The following is a 21642-nucleotide window of genomic DNA, read 5'->3' on the forward strand; positions in this document are numbered from 1 at the left end:
CCAGCACGAACCCACTGTCCGTCATCCAAACTCCCAAAGCAACATGGAGTCACGGATGGATGCGTTCCGGCACCATTACAGGGGTGACACGATGCCCGCCCACCGCCACCACCAGTCGAGGCCCAGGTCACTGGGTCCCGCGCCATAGCGCCTTAGTGGTCGAGAGAGATCAGACACGAACAGTAAGCATCCGTCAACACCAGTCACCAACACAGGGTGCAGGTTAGGTGACACTAACTAACGCCCCTGCCTGACGTGGCCCTGGCAGCGGGGCCCGCCTCCCACTCGCCTCCGAGACGTATTCGCACCTCACCCAACCTCCAAGCAGCCTCTGCGATACCTCGTCTCTCCAAGCCCCGTGCGTGGCTGCCATCCCTGCCACACCTAACCGCATGCCGGCACCCCTAGACTTGTAGTCAGCCTAACCTAACGTCACACCAGGCGCAACAGCAATAGCGGCACCACCCGCCACCAGTAACCCACACCGACGACTCAGTCTTTCATACACCCTGGTCCCTCACCGAGGCTTTCCGCCCCCGCCCTGCTGCAGCCAGTCTGGCGCCCGCACCCATCAAAGGTACTGCCACTACAACAACAAACCGCAACATACCACAACAGCGTACCACAACAGATATAGCAGCGCCCTGCTACAGCCTCTAGCTGCCGCCTCCTGCTACAGCCTGCTAGCCCAGGCACTCCCGCAGCGCGCGGTCCACGGTGACTGTGGGCGCCAGGAAGGAGTCGGCCATGGACTTGTACGTCGGCAGCTGCAGGCCTGTGTGAGTATGTGCATGTGTGCGTGTGCGCGTGTGTGTGCATGTGTGCGTGCGTGTGCGTGTCCATGTGTATGCGTGTGTGTGTGTGTGTGTGTGTGTGCTTGTGTGTGTTTATGTGTATGTGTGCGTGTGTGTGTATGTGTGCGTATGTGTGGGTCCATCCGCCCGTGTGCGTGTGTATGTGGTTGTAGAGGATCTCAAGGGGAAGAGGTAGACGCCTGTGTGCCATGCACCTGGATGGTGCAGATGGAGGGGTGTGGAATTGTGCGGGACCGCCCAGCTCCGGGTGAGGGGTAAGGAGCACGACCCACGACCCACAACACACGACGCACGGCACACGGCGCACAATCACAGGGCACACACGGCACACACGGCACCAGGCGTGCGCCCCATGCAGCAACAGAATGGGGCGGGTGTACTCAAGCCATGGTCCCTAAGCCCCAACCCGCGACTCACAGTCGGCATAGGGAGCAAAGGGGATCATCTGCGGGGCAGCGGGACAGCGGGACAGCGGGTCAACGGGAGGTCAGCGGGTCAACGAAGGGGCCAGGAGCCGAGGGGCGCGCTTGGTTCCTACCCAGCACGCGGCCTTCCAGGCTGCGCCGAGTCTAATGGTTCAAGAGGCCGCAGGGGTTCAGATGCCGGCCGCCGGCCCGGCGCGCTCCCCGTTCGTCCAGCATGTGTCCCCGGGTTACGCAGCAGCACGCAAGCAGCGGCACCCAAATGACCACACAGGCAATGATGAACACAACACACGCGACTTGCCTTGAGGCAGCAGTCAATGGGGATGGGCGTCTTGTCGGCGCACTTCTTGAAGGCCTGGGCCGGGCGGGTGCCCAGGTAGCGGCAGGGCGGAGAGGGAGCGCAGGCGCGGCCGTCCGGGTGGCGGGGGTTGGCACAGGAGCTGGGCGCGGCGCAGGCCTCTGCGCTCGTGACCACTTCACAGCGGGCTCAACGCGTTTAAGGATAACCAGCGCGCACGCGCCGCGACAGGACGCAAACGCGCGCGGCACCCGCGCACGAACGCCGAACCCGTGCATAATCTGAGTCTGTGGCAAGTCCCGTACGGTGCTGCGCCCTTGATTGCAGGCCCCACACACGCCCCACACGCACTCAAGCGATGCCCCACATGGCTCCACGCGCCACACACCCACCTGCACCGCCGGGTCTGTCTGCAGCTTGAGCGCGCCCCGGCACCGCGTGTCGTCTGCGGCTGCGCCTGTGATTGCCCGGCGCCGCCAGGCCGTGAAGCGTGTGGGCGGCGTGGCGCGTGGGCGTGGCGTGGGTTGTGTGGCGTGGGGTGTGTGGCGTGGGGGCGTGGCGTGGAGCGGGGCGCACAGCTTGCGCATGTGCGGCGGGTCGCGTCATGCCTGCCTGAAACCACCAGCCCGTGATATTGCTGTGCCATGGCGTGCCCAACTGCCCCAACTCTCCCGACTCCACCTCCCAAGACGCGAATCCCACACATCTCCACCCCTCATGCCCACACGCAACACGCCCCCCCTCTCTTCGGCTACCCCGCAGCAGACCTGCAGGCGCTGCCCGGCCCAAGCCGCATGTGCCCAGCAGCACCACACACAGCAGCAGTGACGCCGTCGCCTTCGCGCCGGCCACCGAGCCTGCCGCGGCCGCGGCGGCTGGGCTCTGCTGCCGGCTCGGGAGACGCGAGCCGCGCTGCAGACTGCTGCTGCTGGCCGTCGCGCTCGCCATCGGCATGATCTCTTTGGCTGCTTGGCTGCTGCCTGGCGGTGTGAAGCGGCAGCTGCGAGAACGATGTGCAGCTGCAGAAGAGAACCAGCGCGGGTTGAGACGCAGGTTTGTGTGATGCCAGTCCTGGAGAGAGTTGGTGTCGAGGGTCTGCCGTGGGTGAGACTGGCGTATAGAACACGAGAGCTGTTGAGATCCGCACAAGGGCGGCTCGCGGTACTGAGACCCGGCTTGATGGGTCCCCGCCGCTGTCATCGCGGGCCTCGTTGCTCCTCCCCCTGGACACGCTTCTCATGGGTTCCCCCCTCTTGCTTGACATGGGCCTGACCGGCGATAAACACAAGTCAAGGGGCTCACAAGCCCCGGGTTTCGACTAGACGCGCCGGCTGCACCTGCCTGCTTGCGGTGCTACCAGCCGCGTAGCGCTGCACCCGTGCCCTCACTGCCCACACGCTCAGGAGCGGGGAGCTCTAGCAGTCTGGACACCCGACCATTCCCAGATGCCCCCGGGCTTTCGTGCACCGGGCATTTTGCGTGCTCGAATGCGTGCAGCAGCCCAGGGGGAGTCGGAGCTCAGCGGGTCTCAGACCGGGGGGACTCAGCACCCAGAGCTGCAGCCTCAGGTTATACAGAGACCTGGAATGCAGTCTTGCTATGCGCTAGCGTAACTATATTGCGCTACCGTATAACGAGCAACCCGTCGCGGGCACGTTCAGATTTCCGCGGATACAACCTATCAAGTCAGCATTGAGTATGTATGAGTCTAAGCAGGTGACAACGAGCGCATTGAATAAGCGGCAGGGCTTTGGGAGCAGCGGCAAGACAAGAAATGCAGGTGCCGTACGACTCGGTCGCGCCTCAATACTTGCGCCCAAACCGGTGCAAGTCCCTCCCTTTTGCGTTGCATTCCCTGTGGTCACCATGGTGAGCCCTCTAAAATTATTAGGAACGCAGCTAGCTGCGCCGCCCCACAGATGTGACACTCACAATTTCTCCGCCCTCGCTTGATACTCGCAGCCGAAGCAGATTACCGAGATCAAGGACTTCCTCCTGACCGCCCGTCGCAAGGACGCGCGGTCGGTGAAGATTAAGAAGACCGGCAGCACCACCAAGTTCAAGGTCCGCTGCTCCAAGTACCTGTACACGCTCTGCGTGGCTGACTCGGACAAGGCCGACAAGCTCAAGCAGTCGCTGCCCCCGGGTGAGGAGCTCTGGCGCAGCCGGGTTTGGGGTCGGGCGGCCAGGGCGGCGGAGATGCAGGCGGGTGCCACTGGCGCAAACTAGCCAGACGCGAACAGTTGCAAAACCGTCATTATCCAGCGGAAGCATGGATACCAGCCATGACTTCGCCGTGGAGCTGGGCGATGGAGCAACTCCGCAGTGGAGCGCTGGCTTTTGCGGCAACTGGAGCTAGCGTGCATTCTCGCTATGGGCTGTGCGGAATGTTTAGGTTCGGAATGGCGGAGGCAGGCGTGGAATGACTCCGCGGGCCGCGACTTGTCGCGCCTGCCGGGTGCCTGGGCTCGGCCGGGAGCCTCGGCGCCTTCGGGCGCAGCCAGCCAGCCCAGCACGCATGCTGCCATCGGAGCTACACAGCGCGTTGGAGGGGAAGACCCCGACAAGGAGCGGGGAGCGCAGCGGGACCGGAATGGCGCGGTCAGCTGCGGGCGGGGCGCAACATACAGCTGCCTGAATCACCCTGTTGCCCCTGCTGACGGCTCGCGCTCCCCCGTTTGCCCTTCCTCCTCTCGCAGGCCTGAACGTGACCGAGCTGTAAGCGGGAAGCGGATGGATGGAATAGCAAAACCCAGGGAGTGAATGTAACGCAGGACACGTGTGGCATCCCACCTCTTGTCTCTCTCGTGTTCCCACTCGGTCGGTTGGCCCGTGTGCATCAGCGCCAGCAGACTCCCGACACAGCCATCCAGCGCAGCCAGCCGGCAGCACTCGGCAGCAGTGATAGTAAGAGCAGTGATAAGCGCGTGAGCCATACCGCTACAGCTGCGGCCGCAGCATTGGACACGCAGTATTTGGCTGAACGACAGGCAGACAGGCAGTGCGTACAGCTTCTGTCAGCACTGAGTGCGTTTGCATGTGCGGGCGGCGGCGTGGCAGGGATGCGAAGCGGCTCTGGCGCTGTTGGCGAGGAGGTGAGGCTCGGCGGGGGGGGGGCTGAATGTGTGTGTGTGTGTGTCGGTGTCGGTGTGACGTGTGGCCTGGTCGCGTGTCTGCGCGTGTGTCAATTTGACGTGTGGCCAGTGGATGCGGCTCTGGGAGATGCCGCGGCGCGTGTGCTTGGCGGTGACGGCGATGCGTGGGTGCGTGCGCCTGGCATCGCGGCATGGGACGAGGGCGAGGCGTGCGGGAGGGCGGTCCCATGCCGGAATGCGCCGACGCCCCCTGAACTTCGGTGTGCGTAGGGCGGGGTGGGGATGCAGCAGTCTCCACGGCGGCGCAGCCTGCACCGCGGCTGCCGCGCCAGCCATGCCTGGGCGGGTGGCACACATGCAGCCACCGGCAGAGGCAGGCCGGGGCGGGGGGCAGGAGGCAGGGGGCCGGCGGCCGGACGGGGCAGGCTGCAGGGTCCTGACGGCGGCGGGCAGCAGGCAGCGCTGGGCCGCACCGCGTCGCACCGCTAGCGGCCTGTGGCGCCATTGCGTTGGGATGCTTGCTGCTGCATGGACGGAACTGGCGGCATGGGTTCGGCGGCGGCAGCAGCAGTAGCAGTGCCAGCCGCCACGGCCTCAGCAGCAGTGTGCCGCTGCGGACGCGGCGGGGGTGCTGTGGGTGCCGCACACAACAGGGCCTGGGCTGCGCTGCAGCCCCTTCTGTGGATGGGCCCGTGGTTGGAGCCCCCACCGGGACCTGTGGTTGCGCGCGCGCGCGTGTGTGTGTGAGTGTGTGAGGGAAGCAGCAGGCGCGGCAGCAGGGTTGATGTGGCGCGGCACTAGCCTTTAAGCTGCGGCCGGCGGCAGCAACAGGCTACGGGGCTGCCTGACGGTTCAAGGCGTGCGGGCTGGGGCGGAGAAGGGCGCGCATGGTGGACGCACTGGTGGCGCGCCTTAATTGTGGCATTGCGTGGCTAGCTCGTGGTGGGTCGCGTTGTGGCTTGCATGGCCTTGGATGCTGTGTGTGCGTGTGTCTCGGGGCGTGTAGGTGTGTATGCGTGGCTGTCTGTTGCGGGGGACGGCGTGCCTGGCAAGTATGTTCGGTTTGTGTTCGGCGAGTTTGCAGCGTGTGACCAGGCGGCACGGGGCTATGGGTGTGGAGCTGGAGCACAGGTGCCGCGCGGTGGGCGCGGTGGCGACGTGCCGTGTGTGGACGCGTTATGCTTTGTGAAGCGGCGTGCAGGAAAGGAGTACGGATGCAGGCAGACGCCACCGTAGCTCGACACAGCACCACACAGCTCGACGCAGCTCCACACAGCTCCACAGCAAACGACAAGCGCGCTGGTAGAGTAGCGCGCTAGCGCGAGGACAGACAGCGCAGCAGCGCGCCACCGAATGCTTCAGCCACACCGCTGGTTCTACGCAACCTGCCCATGTCCCATCGCACACTACACGGACAGTTCACAATTATGCAGTCATGCACCCCTGCAATCAGGCCCTCGCATTCTACCCTCCCAAACAACCATGCGGTTAGTTCATCACACTGCTACGGGGTAACTGTCACGCGCACGCTTCCTGTCAAGCGGCTGCGGCGGCTCGGCTGCGGCTAGCTCCAGGGCGGCCTAGCCACACATGTCCCATTGGTCCAGGTGGTGCAGCCGCTGTAACAGGGCGTCAGGGCGACGGCTGCAGGCCCCGCGGGAAAGCGGATTAGCAGCTCTAGGCCTCTTGCAGCAGCCCCGACCTTGGCCCCGGCTGCACATGCGTGTGGGTCCATGAGTACTCTCGATGGCCGTAGCCCGTGGGAATCAACCGAGTCCTTGTCGGTCAGCGGCTCAGCGCCCCCCCTGGCCCCAGTTCCCCATTGTGTCCACGGGGCCGTCGCAGCCTGCCAGGGGCCTCATTGGCCTCGTCGTCGAAGGTGTTTGTTACAGCGCCCCCTCCCCGTCCTGTCCATAATTCCTGCTGGCCACCCACACGACGGCCTTGACACTTCAAGAGAGAGAGCTCTCAACGGCACCGACACCACAGCGACCCGCTGCTCACGAGTCCACCAGCCCACACACACAAACCATGCACTCCGCCGCCGCCTCCCGCTCAACCCCCTCGAGTGAACTGCCTCGGCCCCTCCATTGCCGTGACCCGCCGGCTCCTGTCAGAACCCTCTGCGCGCCCACCCATCCCACACGCCACCGCCCCTCACACCGTCTCCTGCGCGCGCCGGTACTCCTCCACACTCCCCTTCAACGCCACAGCCTGCCGCTTAGCCGCCGGCCCGCTCTCACCCCCCTCCCCGCCGTCTCCCCCCTCTCCGCCCAGGCGCCGCCGCTTCAGAGCCGCCGCCGCCGCCGCGTCCGCGCCCTCGGGTCCGAAGCCACCGCCGCCCGGTGTGAGGATGCGCAGCCGGTCGCCTGCCTCCAGGTGCACGGTGGCCTTGGCGCCTGGGGTGGTTCGCAGCGGGGTGGTCGCAAGCGGGATGATCGCAAGCGGGGGGGGGCGCAGCCGTCGGTGGAAGTGGTGTGCCACGGCCACGGCAGACGGAAAGCGTCTAAAAGCACTCAAGTTCAAAACGGGTCAACACACAGACGCACACACACACACACACGCACGTGTGTATACGGAGCATGCAAACGCTTCCTCACCCAGGTTGACGGTGCGGCCCCCGGCGCGGACCAGAAGGTTGAGGCCGGGCTCCGCGTCGCCGCCGCCGCACAGGCCGAAGGGGCGCACGGCGCGCCGCTCCGACAGGATGCCGGCAGTGAGCGGCCGCAGCGCCTCAAGCTGGGGGTGTAGGTGGGTTTGGGAGAGGGGACGGGAGGAGTTCAGGTGTGGCTAGTTGGGAGACGGCAATGTGGGGGAGCAGGGACGGAACATGGTTACAGAAGTGTATGGGTGTGAATGGGTGGAGGAGGAGGCGCTCGTTGCAGTGTGCGTGGGCAAGAACAAGATGGGGGAGGGGTCAGTCGCAAGGAGGTCGCGATCGGATCGGCTGACTGTGATGCGACGAGATGGAGAAGGGATCGGGTGCAAGGATGCGGCAAAGCGGGCAACTACGTTGAGCCATACTACCGGCCCCCATCCCACCGCACCTCCCGAATGACGCCGTCGCCGCCGCGCCAGCAGCCGCGGCCGCCCGAGCCCTTCCGCAGCTTGAAGGCGTGGAGCACCACCGGGTACCTGAGTACGTGTGTGTGAGAGAGACAGCGTGTTGGTACAGCATTCGTGTGTTTGCAAGATGTACTTGTGTGCAGCTGCCGTGCTTGTGCTGTCTATTTTCCCCCCAGTTCGTCACACCTGCGCTCCAGAATCTCTGGGTCCGTGATGCGCGTGTTCCTGCGGCGCCAGCACCCACATTTGCAGGCACACCGGGGGCAATCAGCAGGGGCTGTGGGGTTCACGCGGGCGCTGCTTTCCGCTCCGCCGGGTGAGTAGCATGAACAGCAACGGCATCGGCAGCATCACATGGTTGGTAAGACACGGCGCGTCGTGGGCCAATCAACGCTTTCCGCTCCGCAGGGTGAGCAGGCATCGGACAGCAGTGGTAGTGACAACGTCAACGATTATCAGACATACGCATGCAAGGCGGGGGCAGGCAGCGGAGATGTGGGTCCCTAAGTAGCGGTGGGGAAGGGGTTTGCTTACGTCATGTGTGTGTGCACGCCGCTGCGGCCGGTCCAGCCGGGCCCAGCGCCCGCGCCGCCTGCAATGGTCTCGTAGTAGCCCATCTGCTCGTCGCCAAACGTGAAGTTGTTCATGCAGCCCTGCGTTGTGTGGGGCGTGCGGTACAGCGGCACGCCGTTGGCAAGGGAAAACACGTCGGCAAGGGAAAACACGTCGGCAAGGGAAAACCATGGACCAGAAGGCCAGGCATGCGAGCGACACGGGCTAAGGGATCTGCTACGGCTGTTGGTACTAACTAGCCCTTGGGCACATCCCGCGGCCTGCCGTTTCCCTTTCTTATTTCCCCTTCCTGCCACCCCGCCTCCCAGCCACCCCACCTCCCCGCCACCCCAGCCGTCCCACCACCCCAAGCCGCCACCGCCAACCCCCACACACAGCCCACCTGCGACGCCGCCGCCGCGGTGAAGGCGCGCAGCACCACGTCCGTCACCCGCTGGCTGGTCAGCACGTTGCCGCCCACCACCGCCGCCGTGTCGCCGGGGTTGAGGATGCAGCCGGGCGGGATGCGCACCGTGACGGGTGCCAGGCAGCCCTGGGCGCGGGCGCATGCACACGTGTGTGTGTGTGTGTATGTGTTAAAAGAAAGCGAAAGCCCGCCCAACGACGCGCGCGTGTGTGTGTGTGGGGGGGGGGGGGGGAAGGAAGGGAGGATTATGTGTGCAGAGCGCAGGTGCAGGCAACGGCCGAAGCGCGCAGGACCATGCGAAAGGAAGTGTGGGTGGAAACGTTGGGTTTCGGTTCCGGATTTTGGTTCGGGTCTAACCAAGCAGTGCGGGCTTTGTTGCGCTGCGCGGCCCAGGGTCCCACACAGCCACAGCACAGCACGTCACCATCGCCACAGCACGTCACCACCCGAGAGCGCAAGGAAAGGCAACACGTGGGACAGTGTATGCAGGGAGAGTGTATGCAGGGAGCTGGGGTCGTGTCTTATAAAGCGGTGCATAGCCCGCGCAAACGCCGCCCCCACACCACCGCTTTACCACACCGCCGCCCCCACACCGCCGCCACACCCACACCTGGTTGAGCGGTATGTCGGACGCCACCAGGCACCTCAGGCTGTAGATGATGGCGCTGTAGGTGACGGCCGGCGGCGCGTTGTGGTTGGCGTACACCTCCGGGCCTGTACGGTGTGGGGGGGCAGCCGGGTTGTGGTGGGGCGTGGCGTGGCGAGGCGTGGCAGGATGGGATGGGGGGTGGGGCGGGATGCGTGTGCGTGTGCGGTTGCGCTGGGAGCCAGACAGGCATCAGGCCGGATGGTTGGCGGCCCGTCTGGAAGGCCATGGCTGCGCTCTCTCTCTTGGAATCAATGGCACACAAATGACAGCCAGACACACACGCAAACACGCACGCAGTCACCGCTGTGTTGCGCGCACACCTGTCCCCTCGAAGTCAAACAGGGCCGAGCCGTCCCGCCGGTCGATGGTGACGGTGAGGCGGATGGGCGTGCCGTCGTCCATTATGTCAGCGGCCGTCACAGAGCCCACCTCGGGCAGACCCTGCGTATATATGTGTGTGTGTGTGTGTGTGTGTGTGTGTGTGTGTGTGTGTGTGTGCTTGGGTGAGGTGGGAGAGCACAGAAAAGGTGAGATGCGTGCGCGTGTGCGCGTCGTGCTGTTGGCTGTGTGTGAATATCATAGGTGCACACACGCACACACGCAAACAAACGTACCTGTCGCTCGCTGAATTGGCGCAGCATCGCTCTCACACTGGCCTCGGCGTTGGCCTGCGCCCGCAGTGTAATTGTCGTACGTTGTGGGGTCACGAACAAGTGACGGGAAGGACGACAACGAAAGAGGCCAACTGCTTACTGCACCTGGCCCTATGCAAAACGCACACAAACACACAAATGCCCACACAGGCTCCTACACACACACACACACGCTCTCTCCCCCACACGCCTCTCCCACAAACGCACCTGTATGTGCCTCATGAAGGCGGTGACCACGCCCAGCCCGTACTCGGCGATCAGCTCGCCCACCAGCTGGATCCCGCGCGTGTTGGCAGCCACCTGCGTGCGTGCGTGCGTGTGGGCGTTTAGTTTGGGCTGGTATCTACAACCCTTCCCCCGCCCCCCTCCCCCCGCCCCCCGCACCTGGGCCTTGAGGTCGCTGAGGTTGTCGCTGAGGTTGCGTGTGCCGCTGATGCCGGGGATGGAGGCGGCCAGGCGGCCCGGAGCCAGCAGCAGCTGCGTGATGCCCTCCTCCTGGGGGGGGGCGTGCAGGTACGTGTCATGTGCGCGCGTGCTTCGGTCAGTTTATTAGTAGAGGAACGCAGGACTGTGTCTGGCTGCGTGTTTGGCCGGCCTGCGCCCGTTCATCACTCATTCGCGCCTCCCCCCCCCACACACACATTCACACACACTCCCACCTGGAACACGCCCTGCCGTACGATCTTGAAGCTCACAATGGCGGCGCCCTCCTCCACCAGGAGCTTGGAGGTGGGGGGCATGCCTGGCGGGTGGGATTGGGGTTTTTGGGGTGGAAAGTTGGGGTCGGGGTTGGGGTTGTGGAGGTTTGTGGAGGTGAGATGTGTGTGAGAGATGCGTGGGGGTTGGGGTGCAGGCGAACCGGATGAAGCCGCCAAGCTTGTGCAAGCGCATATCCATTGGCGTTGCGGTGTGTGTGTATGTGTGTGTGCACGTGTCTCAGTCCAAAACCGACGCGCTCCCACCACTCAACGCCCAAAACCCCCACCACTCACTGCCGGGCGAGATGCCGCCGATGTCGGCGTGGTGGCCGCGGCTGGCCACGAAAAACACAATCCGCTTCCCCTTCCCCCCGCCACTGGGCCCACTGCCATCATCCTCGCCGCCGCCGCCGCCGCCGCCGCCGCCGCCGCCTCTGGTGTCGCCGCCGCTAAACACGGGTGTGATGACTGTGATGTCGGGCAGGTGGCTGCCGCCCGCCAGTTGTGGGTGGTTGCTCAGGAGCACGTCGCCCTCCGACAGCCCCTCAGCGGCGCCCGGGCCACCCGGGCCGTAGTACGACACCTAGATGGGGGAGGGGAGGGGGGTAGCGGGAGGAGGGAGGGAGGCAGCGGGAGGGGGAGGTTACATGCATGATAACATTAGAAGCGAAGGCGTAGCCAGGAACATTAGTATAGCAGGCGCATAGTTTGGGGGGAGGGCGGAATCGGGAGGGGGGAGGGAGGCAGCGGGAGGCAGGCACGTGGCTTCAATCGCCGTCAGCTGCGACCCACAGGGCTGCATCCAGGTGTGACGTCCCGTGTTGGTTCCCCGGGGGCGGTGTGAACACCCGCAACCCACCCATCCAACACACACACACGCACACACACACACACACACACACACACACACACACACGCACACACACACACACACACGCACACACACACACACACACACACACGCACACACACACACACACACACGCACACACACACACACACACACACACACACGCACACACACACACACACACACACACACACACACGCTGCCTCCCAGTTCCCTTTCCGGCCCTTATCCATGAGCGGCTCCCCCGCCCCCCGCATCAGAAACCGCACGGCCTCGATCTCCGCTCCCCCTCCCCCCCCTCCCTTCTCCGCACCTGGAACCGGACGGCCTCGCTCATGGCCCCCAGGTGCACGGGCAGGTGCGGCGCGTTGGCGACCAGGCTGCCGTCGGGTCCGAACAGGGCGCAGCTGAAGTCCAGCCGCTCCTTGATGTTCACACTCACAGAGGTGCGCTGGCGTGGGGTGGCGGGGGAAGTTGGGGTTGGGGTGTGGTGGGGAGGGGGTGGGTGAAGAAGGGGGAGCATGGGAGGGAGGCGGTGGGAGGGATGCGCGCCCGGGTTTGGTAGGGGGGGCTGGGGGGGGGGTAGCCATCCATGGGATGGTGTGTATCAAATATGAAGTGAAGTGCCGACGTCCAGAGGTACAGCGGGCACACGCGACGCATTCCATACCGTTGTTTCGCCAGCGGCAGGCTGCTGGCTCCCCCGTGTTTCCGTGGCGGCTAACGCTAAAAACTAAGTTCCTATTGAAAGCAAGTAGTCTGGAGTAGTAGTGGTGATAAGTAAGGCTCGTTGGTAAAGAAGCTGAGTGCATGCGTCGCGGTGGCTAGCTTAGCTGCTGCGGGGGGGGGGGGGTTGGGCGGAATCGGGGCGGAGAGCGCGGCAGACGCCTGCGGCATACAACGCTGCATGCGCACTGCTGGCCCCTTCCACTTCCTCCTTGCCCTAAGTTCCCTCGTCCACACCCGCGCCTTAACGCCTGCCTGCTGCCAGCCCCTTCGTCCCTCACAGGCCCTCACAGCCCCTCACTCTCTCCACCCCCTCACTCCCTCAACCCCCTCCACCCCCTCCACCCCCCACCTGCAGCGTGCGCCCCATCTGCTCCGCAATGCCCATGAAGCGGTGACTGAAGATCGCCAGCCGCACCGGGTCGCACTCCACAGCCGCCGCCGCCGCCTCCGCCGCCTCCGCCGCCTCCGCTGCTACAGCCTGCCCCCCCTTCCCGCCTGCTACAGCCGCCGCCGCCGCCTTTGCTGCTGCCCCCGCCCCGGCTTTCTTCTTGGGGTCGCTGGGCTCTTCCGCGTCCATTCGGATGTTGTGTGTGCCGGTGATCGTGGCGCGCCAGCCCGGCTCCACCACAACCGTCGAGATGGCGTCGATGAGCAGTGCCGGCCCCGCCAGCGTGTGGCCGGGCCGCAGGCTGTTGAGGTCGAAGGCGGGCGTGGGCTGGCGGCCGGCGGGTTCGAAGAAGGCGGCGGTGGTGGTCAGCGGCTCCGGGAGCGGGCCTGTGGTTGGGTGGGGGTGGGGGTGATAGGGACGCGGGTTTGTGAGTGTGCATCCCGCCGTCTGCTGAAAGAGCACGATTTGTAATGGGATGTTGCAGGTACGGTGTTGATGATGACTACCCATTGATGAGCGTGAGCCTGAGCGCGAGAGAGTTTTCCAACACACGCATTTTCATATGTTTTAAGACACACGAAAGCGCCAGAACGCACCTGGCGGCTCCGCCTCCGCCGCGGCGTCGTCGGGCAGCGGCCGCGCCCTGCCCACCGCGCGCACACGCACGTCGTCGATCCACACCTCCCGGTCCAACACGAACCCGAACTCGCGCCGGTAAGCCGCCGCAAACGCCTCGCCGTAGCTGCTACTGCCGCTGCTGCTGCCGCTGCTACTGCCGCTGCTGCTGCTACTGCGGCTGCCGGCGGGTTCGGCGGTCATGACTGCGACGTCTGTGCCGTGGTAGCGCAGGTTGAGGTAGCGCTCGGTGGTGATCTGGGAGCGGTCAAAACCCTACGTGGTGCGAGCGGAGGGAGTGAAAGGAGGAGGTGTAAGGAGGTGCGAGGAGGTGTAAGGGGGTGTGGGTGGTAGGCACGGCACAGCATTGTGTGTATCCTGGCATCTAGTGTCTGACGTGTGGCGTGTGGCGTCTCCGACACGCAGGAGCACGGGAGCTCGTGGCTGCCCATGCACGGTAACCCTCACACGCCCCGCGCCACCCCCACCCCCCACCCACCCCACCTCCCCACCACCCCACCACCACCTCCCCCACCTGGTCCAGGAGCTTCTGCACCGCCGCCGCCTTCAGCCGCGCCTGCCTCTCCAGAATGTCAGCCGGCACACCACCACTGCCTCCACCACCACCACCACCACCACCACCACCGCTACCACCACCTGCTGCCGCCGCCGCCTCCGGCGCTGCCAGCTTGTCCGCCGCGGGCTCCTGCACCTCCGCCACCACGTCCGCGAGGTGGATGCCCACGGCACTCAGCACACCCGCGTACCTGCACGCGCACACACACAGCACACAGCACACACGTCGGCTGTTGAACACCACAAGAAAGCAACTTCACCTCAATGGACAGAGCATAAACAGCGCACATACACACAGAGAGCGCATACACAACAGCGCATATACAGCGCACATACGCAAGCACATACACAGCGCAAACGCAGGGGACGTCGGCGCCAGGCAACACGCCGCTTCACCCACGCACCGGTGCACGAAGATTGTGGACATGCCCAGGGCCCGCGCAATGGCGCAGGCGTGTTGGCCGCCGGCGCCGCCGAAGCAGGCGAGCACGTGCGCGGCGGCGTCGTAGCCGCGCATCTGGGTCAGCGCACGGATGGGCCTGGCGGCGGCGGCGGGGGTTGCAAACATGGTTGGAAAAGGGCGAGGATACTAGCGCGCGGGGCGTGGTGAGTTGGTGACGAGGAAGTAGGGAAGTGGGGAGGGCAGGCAAAACGCGTGCAATAGGTGGTGGTGGTGGTGGTGGTGGTGGTGTGCACCTCCTACACAAACACACACACACACACACACACACACACACACACACACGAACACACACACACACACGCACACACACACACACACACACACAACACACGCCCCCTCCCCACCTGCACATGGCCTCGTTGGCCACCCGGATGAAGCCCATGGCCACCTCGTCCACACCGCTGAGCGAGGGCGCGCCTTTGGAGGGAGGAGGGGAGGAGGGGGCACACCGGAGGGGCAGGAGAGGTACACTGAACACAGGCGGTGACAGAGGTACCGTGAACACGCACGGTCACAGACACGGTCGCGGACACAGCGGGGCATCGGCAGGATCGACGGGACCGGGTGCGAGAGGGTAGCCCTTCGGGCAGTGGCGTCATCTGCGGCGAGATGAAGCCGTACAGCCCACCCCAGTCTCCCAGTCCCCGCCGACAAACCATGTACATATGAAGCACATGACACGAGAGTTCCCGCTCTCCAGCCCCGGCCCCCCCTGCCCCCGGCCTCCACGCACACACGTGCGCCGCACCCGTGGCTGCCTCGTGTGCGTTCACCTCCGCCGCCACCGCCCGGAATGCGGCGTCGGTGCCGGCGGCGTCCAGCGGCTCATTCTCCTTGGGGCCAAAGATCTGTGTCACAGCGCACACACACATCGCGCGGGGCAGGCGGTCACAGCACGGGCCGCGCGGCGCACGCGCCCTATTTACCCCTCTTACCCACCTCGTCTCCTGCATATGCCCTCCTCGTGTGACCTCATCCCCTGCATATGCCCTCCTCACGCCTGCATAGGCCCTCCTCATCCCCTCCCTCCATTCCGTCCTTTCCCATCCTTTCTCCGCCTCCTCCCTCACTTCCTTTCTTCCTCTCCTCCTTCCTCCCTAGCCCCAGCCCACCTTTGGGAAGAACTCTGGCAGGATGCGCCCCAGCTGCAGGTTGGCGTCCGTGATGGCCAGCGAGCCGCCCTTCTTGTAGCACACCGGGCCGGGGTGCGCGCCCACACTCTCCGGGCCCACGCTGCGAGCGGGATGTACATGCCACACCGTCAAGTCCTCACCACCACCAGAGAACAGCACACCCGCAGCCACCCGCAACACGCTCGTTGACACACGCGCACACACACACACGCACACACACATGCATATGCACACACACACACACACACACACACACACCTGAACAGGCCGTTGCGGAAGATGAGTCTGCTGCCGCCGCCCGCAGCCACTGTGTTGATGTCCAGCTGGGGAGCCTGTGGGCGGCCGTGCGGGTGTATGTGGGCGTGTTAGGCAAGACAGCACCAAGAGGAAGGTGTACGCGTGTGTGCGTGTTTGTGTGTGTGTGTGTGTTGGAGGTGGTCGTTTCCATCATTCCCAATAAGAACAAACAACCGCAACACACCACCACCACCGCATAATTGCAAAAGTCAGCCTCCACTACCACCACCACCACCACACAGCCCCACCACCGCGGCCGCACCTGTATGGTGACTCCCGCGGTGGTTGTCTCAAACACGTGCTCGTAGCTGCCCGCGTAGCGGCTGACGTCCGTGCTGGTGCCGCCCATGTCGAAGCCAATCACCTGCGTGCAAGCAGGGCGCAGGGGGAGCAGGCAGGACTCGCCACCGCCCGAGGGGCCGACACCACACATGCGAGGCGGCTGCTGAGTGACCTTCCGGCTTCATGAATTCCATCAATGCCGCCCGGAGGGACCTGGGCTGCTGTGCCGTTGCCCTGCCGCACACGCACACGCGCACACGCGCACGGACGCAAGTCGCAAACGCATTTACAACACAAACGCACACATATCATAACCGCACACACACCTGCAGCTTGGACAGGTCCAGTCCCGCCCAGCGCGTGGTGAGTGCGTACCCGACGTAGCCGCCCGCGGGGCCGGACAGGATGGCCTTGTGGCCTGGCGGGGGAGCAATATAATGTGTGTGTATGTGTGTATGTATGTGTGTGCGTGTGTCGTGAGTACCCAGTATGTCGTGGCGGCCCTGTGGCTGTGCTCATCCCGCCTGCTCGCGCTCCAGACCCCCCAGCGCTCAGTACTCCTCAACCAGCGCCCATTAAGTACTCCTCAACCCAACCGCACCGGCACCCGAACCGGCACCGGCACCCGCCCCGCCCCCCGCACCCGAGAAGGCGTCCACGGGCGACAGGCCGCCGTCGCTCTGCATGAACAGCAGCTGCACGGCGCCGCCCTCAGCGGTCAGCCCGGCGTCAAAGCCGCCCACAAAGCCCGCCAGGTAGCGCCTGCGTGTGTGTGTTGACATGTTTGTGTATGTTGACACGCGTGTCAGTGCACCATGGGAAACACAGGGGAGGACAAGCATCAGAGAGCGAAGAGAAGAAAACACAGGACTGTGTATGCGGTGCGGTGCGACGCTGAGAATGAAATGTGTGTGTGTGTGTGTGTGTGTGTGTGTGTGTGTGTGTGTGCGTGGATGTGCACCGGAAGCACCCGGTATGCCGCTCTCACTTGATGTGGGGTGTGAGGTAGGCGTCGGCGGCCGCCGTGAAGCCGCGCGGCACCATCTTCACCATGGGCATCACCTCGTGACTCAGAGACACCTGCGGGGGCGGCAGGCAGCCCCGGGGGCAGGGCGGGGGAAGCGGGGGGAGCGGCAGTGAGCAGGCGCGTGCCAAGACACACACACACGCACACACACACACACACACACACACACACACAAGGATTGTTCCGTTTGTTTTTGTTTAACACATTCACCACACACACACCAGGGCGGGCTTCGTTTTGTTGGGTTTTCACCATACACACACACCACACACACGCCGTGGCACAAATAAACGCCCCCACACACACGCACACGCACACCCACACCCACACCCACACACACGAACACAAACGCACACCTGCTCGAAGCCCATCTCCCTCGCGATGTCGCCCACTCGGCGCTCGTGTGCGGGGTAGATGGCTGCGTGCTTGAGCACCACTGCCACACTGCGGATGCCGCGAGACAGCACGCCCTGCAGAACAGTGAGGCGAGGCGGGGGGTTACATTCATGATTAATTAGGAAGTGAAGGCGCAGCCAGGAACAGTAGTGGGGCGTTACAGCCATAGAGGGAGCGGCGTTACAGCCACAGGAGGGGGGGAGCCATGTGGTGGCGCCATGGGGCTTGGCGGAGCACACATGCGCACGCAACCACACATCCCGTTGTGCGCTTCCTGACACACTTCACAGCTCTCCCGCGTCCGATGCCCCCTTCCCTTACCTCCTCCAGCCCACTAGCCACCAGCCCACCAGCTTGGTTCCCATCCCATGATCCCCATCCCCCCTCTCCCCCCCCCCCCACACACACACGCCCGCTCTCACATCTCCGCCGCCCCCGCGCACCTGCAGGTCGGCCCGCAGGCGCTCCTCCTCCAGCCGCCGCCGCACCTCCACCACCTCGCCCGTCACCGCGGCCTCCAGACTGCCCTGGGGCGGGTAGCGGCTGCGGCAGGCGGGACAGGTGGGGCAGGTGGGGCAGGCGGGATAGGTAAGACAATTGGGACATGCATGGGGCAACAGGAGTCGTAGGGGGCAGCATTAGGAGCGCCTGAGCACTGGGCGGCGCACACGCCCCGGCGGCTGCCCGGCGGCGTTGGCCACTCCGCCCACTGCTCCCACATGGCGCCTCCTGGCACCACCGCCGCCCCGCCCCCCTCGCCACCGACACGGACAGCAACACCAACACGCCCGTCCTCCTTGCCATCCCCTACGCCAGCGCCACCTCAGCCCCTTTTACAAACACACACGCACACACACACACGCACAAACCACACACGGGGCATGCACGTTTGCGTTTCTCACTATCTCTTTCACACTGAACACACAGACCTGCTGTTGCTGGCCGCCTGCGCCCCATTGCGCTGACTGGCGCTGTCGCCCAGCGGCAGCACCACCTGCTCCCCCACCTCCACCACCTGCGTGTGTTTGTGTGTGTGTGTGTGTACGTGTGTGTGTGTATGTGTGTGTGTGTGCGTGTGTGTGCAAGTGTGTGTATGCGTGTTTGTGAAAGACACAGCAGGCATTGTCAAACGGGTCGATGGGTAGAGTAGCTTGCATCGCATGCCTTCATACCCGCCCTCCATACACGTGTCCACTATTTTGCAGCCCAACGGCTCACACAGCAGGTCACACACGAGCACACGCCCCCCCCAGCCCCCCCGGCCCCAGCCCCTTACCTCTTCGTACAGGGGGTGGGGCGAGCGGACCTCCAGGTCAAAGATGTTTGGCCGCGACTGCGATGTGTAGCCGCAAAGGAGCATGGGTAAGCGGCGGCGTGTGAGAGGTCAATGCATCGCCAGCCATGGGGACGACAACACCGCGAGAACAAACTAATGACATATCTTCTGCTGTGCTCCCGTGCATCCCACCCCCCTCCCCCTCCCTCCCTGGTTTGGGTGAGTTTGGGCTGGTATTTACAACTCCCCCTCCCCCTCCCCCTCCCCCTCCTCTCCTCACCTGGTTGGCGATGTGCAGCAGGTCGGGGAAGCCCTCGCTCACTGCCAGCGCCGTGCGCTCGCCGCGGCGCTCCAGCAGCGCGTTGGTGGCCACGGTGGTGCCCATGCGGATGGAGGCGATGCGGCGGGTGTCCAGGGGCACGTCGCGGGGGTGCGGGATGCCTGGGGGCGGGGGGCAGGGCGTGTGTGTTTCGTGTGTGTCGGCACGCGTGTGCATGGGTGCGGGTCCAGAAGGGGGGGTTACATTCATGATTAGTTAGTAGACGGTAGGGGGGGCGGTCGCGGCTTGCGCGGGGGGTTGGGGGGAACAGCCCTTCATGGAGAACGGAGTAAATTACACGACAAGCATGGAGTGCCGACGTCCCATGGGGAGGGAGGTAAGGAGGCTGCAGCCCGCCGCAAGCCCGCTTCCCTTTCGTCCCCCTTCATTGGATAACGAATTCGTCTGCAGCCTTTAACGCATCCTGTACCGCTTTTCCAGACATCCTTGCAAACCTCCCTGCAGCTCCCCCAGCCACCGTCGCCTCACTCTTTGTGCAAACTCCACCCTCCCCCAGTGGTCCCCAGGCGCCCCCCGTCCTGACGTCACGCGCACACGAGCACACGCACACACCTGTGACCTCCTCCAGCACGCGGCGAATGCCCTCGCGCGGCGCATCCGGGTAGTTGGCCGGGTCCACAGACAGCAGTTTCAGCACCCTGGGGTCATGTGCGTGTGTGTTTCGCGTGTGTTTAGTGTGTTCAAGTGTTTGTGTATAAAAAAACAACAACAGAACGAAGCCCGCCCAAGCGGCGCCGGAGTTGCGTGTGTGTGTGTGTGTGTGTGTGTGTGTATGTGTGTGTGTGTGTGTGCGTGTGTGCGTGCGTGCGTGCGTGCGTGTGTGTGTGTGTGTGTGTGTGTGTGTGTGTGTGTGTGTGTGTGTGTGTGTGTGTGTGTGTGTGTGTGTGTGTGTGTGTGTGTGTGTATTCAGTGTGTATTCAGTGTGTTGGGAACCCACGAAGGAAGCGGGTGGATACCTTGTGTATATGTGTTTGTGCAGGCACATGCAGTGGCTTCATTCCAGCGGCTTCAGTGTACCAGGGCGTATGTTTGCTTGCGTGGCCGTTGTGCCGCTCCCCACGCCGCTCCCCCCACCCCATCGGTTTGACACAGTCTGTAGCCGCTTGCACCCGTTCTCATAATTACTCCTGCTACTCACTTGAACTTGGTGCCGCCCTTGCCGTCTGGGACCTGCGTTGCGGATTCGGCAGGGAGCCCAGAGGCGACAGACAGTCACCGCAGCGTTCGAGTCAAGGACTAGGGTAACTGCGCTTCGTTGTGCCCCAGCGGCCCCCCGGCCGTTCCCCGCAGCCCACCTCAGCGAACACGTCCGTAAAGGTCCCTCCGCGATCGATTGAGAAGTGAAAGTCGCGCATGGCGCTGTCCTAGGAGCTGCCGACCGCGCTGCAAAGCTTGCGCTTGCGGATTCTGCACGTGCGCAGGGTCGCTTGGTCTCTGGGGGAAACTATAACCTGAATCAACTTGCTGTATTCACCGTGGTCTACACGGAGCTCGCGCAGGCAATGGCACTGCGAAATAATCGCGTAGAGTCCAACTTGGCGCTGAGCGAGCAGTGTGCTGGCGCCACCGTGTCAAACACTAGACATATTGCAAACGTGATTCACAACATGCATATTTAATGGTAATTGTGCAACATGGTCATGAATCGCTCGCAATGCAGCGAAGAAGTAAGCGAAGCGGTCTTCGGTTAAATTGATGCCAAATCGCCAATAATAAGTACGCTGGCCCAAATATGCTACGTATACTTACCGTCATACCTCAGCCGAGTGAGCATAGCGGTCGTTTAAGTAAATGGCGACCCAGCGGGACTCGCCCCCCCCCCCCCCCCCAAAAAAGAACCCCCCTCCGGACCAAACCCCCCCCCCCCACCGTTGACCCCCCTAAAACTGCCCTCAAAGCCCCTTAGTGTATAGCCAGGGCGGTGTCAATCGACTGCTCTCGGCGAGCTCTGCAATTGTTGCATACCTCCAGTTCAGCTGGAGGCACATCTTGACTGGCGGCCACGCCACACATGTTCGTGTGTACATGGCCGACCACCGACCCTATTGCGGGACTACCGGGGCGTACGCTTAAGCTTACAATTGCGCTGTCCATATGATGTTCGGGATTCTGTGCCGGAAGAGGTTGGTCGACTTTCTCCCGGGATCATGTGAAGCATCCCGGGATCCAATTGACGGGGTCGCCAGCACTGATGACCAACACCAAGCCTTGGCCGTTACAAGTTAGCATCAGTTCTCATAGTCTCCATGACACCAGTGAGAGACGCTCGAGTGGGGCTCTACGCTACTAGGATGCCGATGTGGACGGACATGCGGCCGCTTTCCTGAGGCCAAACGTAATGCAAATGCTTTAGTATGTGCATACTAATGTGCGCTACTGCCTGGGATGTTGGGTGGAGCGTTTAGATGGGCATTCTGGGCACAGAGACGAAATCTGGCGGTCCCACCCACATGCCGCATGACGAAACCTTGGGAAGTCGCGGCCCGTTGTAAAGATCGGCCCGCCCCAACTTTCAAGACTGGATCCCGCTTTCGCCCAAGACCGAGGAGCGACCCTAAACCTTGGGACCGATTTTAAACGCTCCCACCAAGC

At 63.9% G+C, this 21642-nt stretch overlaps 4 protein-coding genes across 4 annotated transcripts; 2 read left to right on the forward strand and 2 right to left on the reverse strand.

Annotated features, from left to right (window-relative positions):
* Positions 1–63: 63 nt before the first annotated feature.
* On the reverse strand, positions 64–2642 carry CHLRE_07g325745v5 (uncharacterized protein). The gene is made up of 5 exons (XM_043064074.1): positions 2306–2642; positions 1931–1995; positions 1542–1595; positions 1233–1260; positions 64–775 (listed from the first exon to the last, which is right to left on the reverse strand). The coding sequence occupies exons 1-5, from the start codon at positions 2490–2492 to the stop codon at positions 684–686; spliced, it is 426 nt and encodes a 141-aa protein (XP_042922641.1). The 5' UTR covers positions 2493–2642; the 3' UTR covers positions 64–683.
* A 510-nt stretch (positions 2643–3152) lies between these two features.
* Positions 3153–4324, forward strand: CHLRE_07g325746v5 (ribosomal protein L38). Its single transcript, XM_001702826.2, has 3 exons — positions 3153–3407; positions 3501–3684; positions 4238–4324. The coding sequence occupies exons 1-3, from the start codon at positions 3405–3407 to the stop codon at positions 4258–4260; spliced, it is 210 nt and encodes a 69-aa protein (XP_001702878.1). The 5' UTR covers positions 3153–3404; the 3' UTR covers positions 4261–4324.
* A 48-nt stretch (positions 4325–4372) lies between these two features.
* On the forward strand, positions 4373–5874 carry CHLRE_07g325747v5 (uncharacterized protein). The gene has a single exon (XM_043064075.1). It carries the CDS (start codon positions 4601–4603, stop codon positions 4901–4903), a length of 303 nt encoding a protein of 100 aa, XP_042922642.1. The 5' UTR covers positions 4373–4600; the 3' UTR covers positions 4904–5874.
* A 62-nt stretch (positions 5875–5936) lies between these two features.
* On the reverse strand, positions 5937–20742 carry CHLRE_07g325748v5 (uncharacterized protein). The gene is made up of 34 exons (XM_043064076.1): positions 20346–20742; positions 20189–20220; positions 19603–19688; positions 18991–19151; positions 18711–18767; positions 18364–18449; positions 17878–17977; positions 17395–17508; positions 17000–17091; positions 16655–16773; positions 16338–16429; positions 15992–16093; positions 15691–15764; positions 15412–15532; positions 15048–15147; positions 14644–14716; positions 14241–14375; positions 13796–14027; positions 13242–13536; positions 12607–13031; positions 11842–11979; positions 10973–11261; positions 10640–10722; positions 10365–10475; positions 10188–10280; positions 9942–9995; positions 9648–9768; positions 9289–9392; positions 8655–8804; positions 8234–8352; positions 7886–7924; positions 7681–7768; positions 7234–7372; positions 5937–7032 (listed from the first exon to the last, which is right to left on the reverse strand). Exons 1-34 carry the CDS (start codon positions 20403–20405, stop codon positions 6791–6793), a joined length of 4326 nt encoding a protein of 1441 aa, XP_042922643.1. The 5' UTR covers positions 20406–20742; the 3' UTR covers positions 5937–6790.
* Between the last annotated feature and the right edge of the window lie 900 nt (positions 20743–21642).

This window comes from Chlamydomonas reinhardtii, chromosome 7 (assembly GCF_000002595.2).
Source record: "Chlamydomonas reinhardtii strain CC-503 cw92 mt+ chromosome 7, whole genome shotgun sequence".
NCBI classification, from domain to species: domain Eukaryota; kingdom Viridiplantae; phylum Chlorophyta; class Chlorophyceae; order Chlamydomonadales; family Chlamydomonadaceae; genus Chlamydomonas; species Chlamydomonas reinhardtii.